The 3826-nt window shown below is 57.1% G+C and overlaps 1 protein-coding gene across 1 annotated transcript; it reads right to left on the minus strand.

Annotated features, from left to right (window-relative positions):
• Positions 1-7: 7 nt before the first annotated feature.
• AIRE (autoimmune regulator) lies at positions 8-2344 on the minus strand. Its single transcript, XM_031555080.1, has 8 exons — positions 2204-2344; positions 1934-2108; positions 1698-1847; positions 1534-1605; positions 996-1049; positions 739-848; positions 395-510; positions 8-316 (listed from the first exon to the last, which is right to left on the minus strand). Exons 1-8 carry the CDS (start codon positions 2342-2344, stop codon positions 112-114), a joined length of 1023 nt encoding a protein of 340 aa, XP_031410940.1. The 3' UTR covers positions 8-111.
• Positions 2345-3826: the final 1482 nt, after the last annotated feature.

A 3826-nucleotide genomic window follows, 5' to 3' on the forward strand; every position in this document is an offset into this window, starting at 1 on the left:
AGCCGCAAAGCCACAGCCCTCTGCAAGCCAACGAGGTATTTGCGAGCGCTCCGAGCGGCAGGAAGGAATGGAGAGGCTTGGGCTGTGACGTGGGGGCGAGGCGGAGGGGACTCACCCGGGGTCTCCATCACGCGTGGGGCAGCGTTGGGGTGCGGAGATCTTGAAGAAACAGCGGACACAGGTGCTCCAGTGGCTTCCTCCCGGCTGGGCACCGTGCTCCTCCTTGTCTGGGACCGCAGGGAGCTGCTCCGCAGCCGTGTCTGCCTCCCGCAGCCGGCCCAGCTCGGCCACACACGAGCTGCATTGCCACGTCCCACTGCACAACCCCAGCACGGCTGTGAGGGGCGGCGGGGCCATGAGGCACGGCGGAGCCCCATCCCGACGCGGGGCTCACCTCGGGACACGAGGCAGCGGGGGTACCAGGCATGGGAGGTGGAAGGCCCTGGGACAGCCATCGCAGCAGATCAGCTCTCCGCCGTCTCCGCACACGGCACACTCATCCTCGTTGTCCTACCATGGGCATACAGGGATTCGCCATCGGGATCCGGCACCTCCTGTCCCCTCCCCTCCCATCACAAAATGGATCCATGGGCTGTATTTGGGGCAGGGATCTGGTGCTCCCAGGCTGTTGTAGGGCAGTGACGATGGGGCAGCCAAGCCGCAGACTGATGGCAGAAGGCCAGTCGAGAGGGATATAGCAGGAACAACTGGTAGCATCACTTTGTCTTTTGGGATCACCTGGTAGGGTGCTGGGTCCTGGCTGTGCACAGGTACTGCTGGCAGATGGCCCTGGGCGGTCACACACATCTCTCCGCTCTGTGAAACAAGGTTCTTTGGGGACCCATCTGCTGGAAAGGGAAGGACCCTGCTGTTGTGAGGGTTTGTGCAGCTGTACGTGTGTGTGTTGGTGAGTGGGGATCGTACACTTTGGAGTGCTCTTGGTCGAGAAGTAGGCTTCAGGCTGCGGCTCCTGCTCCTGGCCCCCAGCTCCTCACCAGCAGCTGGTACGCAGAGCTCATCCCTAGCTCTGCTGCCTGCCTTGGCACTGCCTGGAAGAGAGCAGAGCGCTGCTCCAGCATGTACCATCTCTGTCACCCTTGTCCATCTCTGGGGACCTTCCCAAGGAGGGGTGCTTCTGATCTGGGGGCTGAAACTTAGTTTTTGGCAGTCTTGGGGCTGCCCCGTGCCTGCACTTACCCAGCTTCTGCTCTTGTCTGATAAGGACAGGTTTTCCCTCGATAGCCCCACAGGTGACAGGCACCACACTGACTGGCACCATGACCCCCCTCTGCACTGAGGCAGCCTGGAAGCCTGTGGGCAGGGGTGCTCAGCCAGACACTAGGTTTCTACTATGGCCCCAAGAGGTGCACAGGCAAACACTGACCCGTTGCTGCCCCTGGTTTGCCCAGCCCACTCCTCTGCCCAGCCTGACGGCTCCGGGGCTCTAGTGGCCTCACCCAGATTGTCACCACACAACTGGGATTACTCTGGGGAGAAATTTGTCCCCCCAGGTGCCAGGAGGTTGGCACTCACCACTGGTACGGGATGTGCGTGCAGTGTCCGCACTCTCTGGCTTCTTCACAGTCTTTGCCTTTGCCAGGAGCCCTAGTAGTTTTGGGGGGCTGTCACCGCAGGTGACACCACAAGTGCTCCCCTACATCTGTTTCCCACATACACCCCACGCTAGGCCTCCATACCAGGGCTGGCAGTGTGCCGTGGTGAGGGTTGTGCCACCTGGGCCCCGTCCCACTCCTCAGCTTTTCTCTTGCCTTGGGGTCTGTGTGGGGTTGGTCCCATGGAGTTGGGGGATGGGCATCTGCTGCTGCACTGCTGCCCAAGCTCCACCTCTGCAATGGGGACAGAGAGGAGCTCGGTCAGGCCACTGCTCGTGTGCAGCCCCCAAGGGTGCTGACCCTTCTGTCTGGCCTCCTACCTGCGGGGAAGGTGCTGTGGAGAGGCCGGAGCCGGGTGTAGCGCTCCAGGTTGTAGTCCTTGAAGAGGACAGCCCAGAAGTCACGGACAGCGGCAGCATCGCGGCCCAGCAGCCAGGTGAGCAGTGCGTGGAACGCGCGGTGGGAGCCCTCTCGCTCTGTCTGGCTCAGCGTCTCCTGCCGATGACACCAACAGCCATAGATGCACACGTGAGTGCCACCAGCCGGCCCCGGTCCTCACAATGTGGCCGGGACCCCCCACACGGCCTCACCTTGAAGATGTGCTCAGGGACGATGTCGTGGTCAGCGAGGCCGTGCAGCAGCGGGAAGACATCATCCACCGCCATGGCGATCTCTGTGCGGTGCAGTTTCAGCAGGTGCCGCAGGTCTCTGTCCAGCCCCAGCCCGGCCATGCTGCTGCAGCTCTGCAGCCAGCCCTGACTCTTCCCTTTAATACACACCCTGGTTGCTGGAAGCTCATCAGGCTCCCCGCTCATTTCTGTACAAGGCCACGTGGCGTGGTGTCAGCCACCACTAACGGTGAAGGACACCCAGCATCACGGTGACCACTCCAGGAAGGCTGAGGATGGGGAATTAGGCAGATTGCTGTTATAGGCAGCCCCCACCTCCCCGTCCCTGCGGTCAGCCAGGCATCATCCCAAAATTTCTGGACTTTCCACAGCACCTGCTCCTCTCATCCAGAAACTCAGCCGTATGTGGGAAGCAGTGCCCTGCAAGTGAGGGACAGCAGGCTGTGGTTACACCTCCTGCACAGCACTGCCTGCACAGCACTGCCTGCACAGCACTGCCTACACGCGCCTGGCTGAAGCACCCAGAGAAGAAGTGCTGATGCTGAAGAAAGTGCAAATGTGTCTGGATGCAGTTACTGAGGGGGAACGGTGCTGTAATGCAGGGTGTCAAAATGACAAGTAGTGTTATGAACACACCTGGGGTTTACCTGGCTGCAGTCATTGCTGTGTAATTGCCTGCTATGGGAAATTGGGCTATAAAGTGATTTCACTGGAAATGCTAGGAGCCGGGGGGGGCAGGGAATTGGCACTCTGTGAGTGCCTCGTGTAAGGAAGCCTGGGGGTGATGTGATGTAATAGACCTGGTTGCTCCATCCCAGGAGGAGACTGGGACTGCCCCAGCGAAGGTTTCCAGCCGCTGTCCAGAGCCTTGTCCCTGCTGCAGGTGCTGTGCACAGCCATTCCTACACTGCGGGGCAGCGCCTGATGCTGCTTGCATAGCCAGCCCAAAGCAAGTGGGACCAAAAATGGGATCAACAGGGAGCCGTCCCCGCTGTGAAGAGCAAGGTGGTATGGGTAAGGATGTCTATCTGTACGTACAGCACAGCTGTCCAACCTTTTGGCTTGTTTGGGCTGTGTTGATTGAATGGGAATTGTCTTGGCCTGCAGATAAAATGTATATTACAGTTAATATATATATGAAACAAAACTTACTTATTTTTTTAATTAAAACTTAAAAAACAGAGCAGCAAAGACATAAAGCTAGTGGGATGTTTGATCTTCTTGTGGAACTAATGCCTCAGGCTGGCCCCACGGTTGCCCTTCCCAGGGAGCTCTCCCAGTGTTCATCAGAGATTTTTGGTGAAATATTCGTCTTCCTGTGCTTTATCCTTGGCAATAATCATTCAGAAGTGTTCATACTGCCAAAAAACAATGACCTTGTTGTGAATCAAGGGATATTTCACTTATTTCCCTGTGGTAAGAGAGGGCTTATGGAAGTCTGGGAAAAAGACATGACAAATTTTTTCTTTGATTTGAATGTCTAATTGCAACTCTACATATTCCATCTGAATATTCACACGTAATGTATTTATCTCAACTGAAACTGGGGTTACAAATATAAAAAAAAAATTTTTTTTTGGAACT

Source organism: Meleagris gallopavo, chromosome 11 (assembly GCF_000146605.3).
Source record: "Meleagris gallopavo isolate NT-WF06-2002-E0010 breed Aviagen turkey brand Nicholas breeding stock chromosome 11, Turkey_5.1, whole genome shotgun sequence".
NCBI classification, from domain to species: Eukaryota; Metazoa; Chordata; class Aves; order Galliformes; family Phasianidae; genus Meleagris; species Meleagris gallopavo.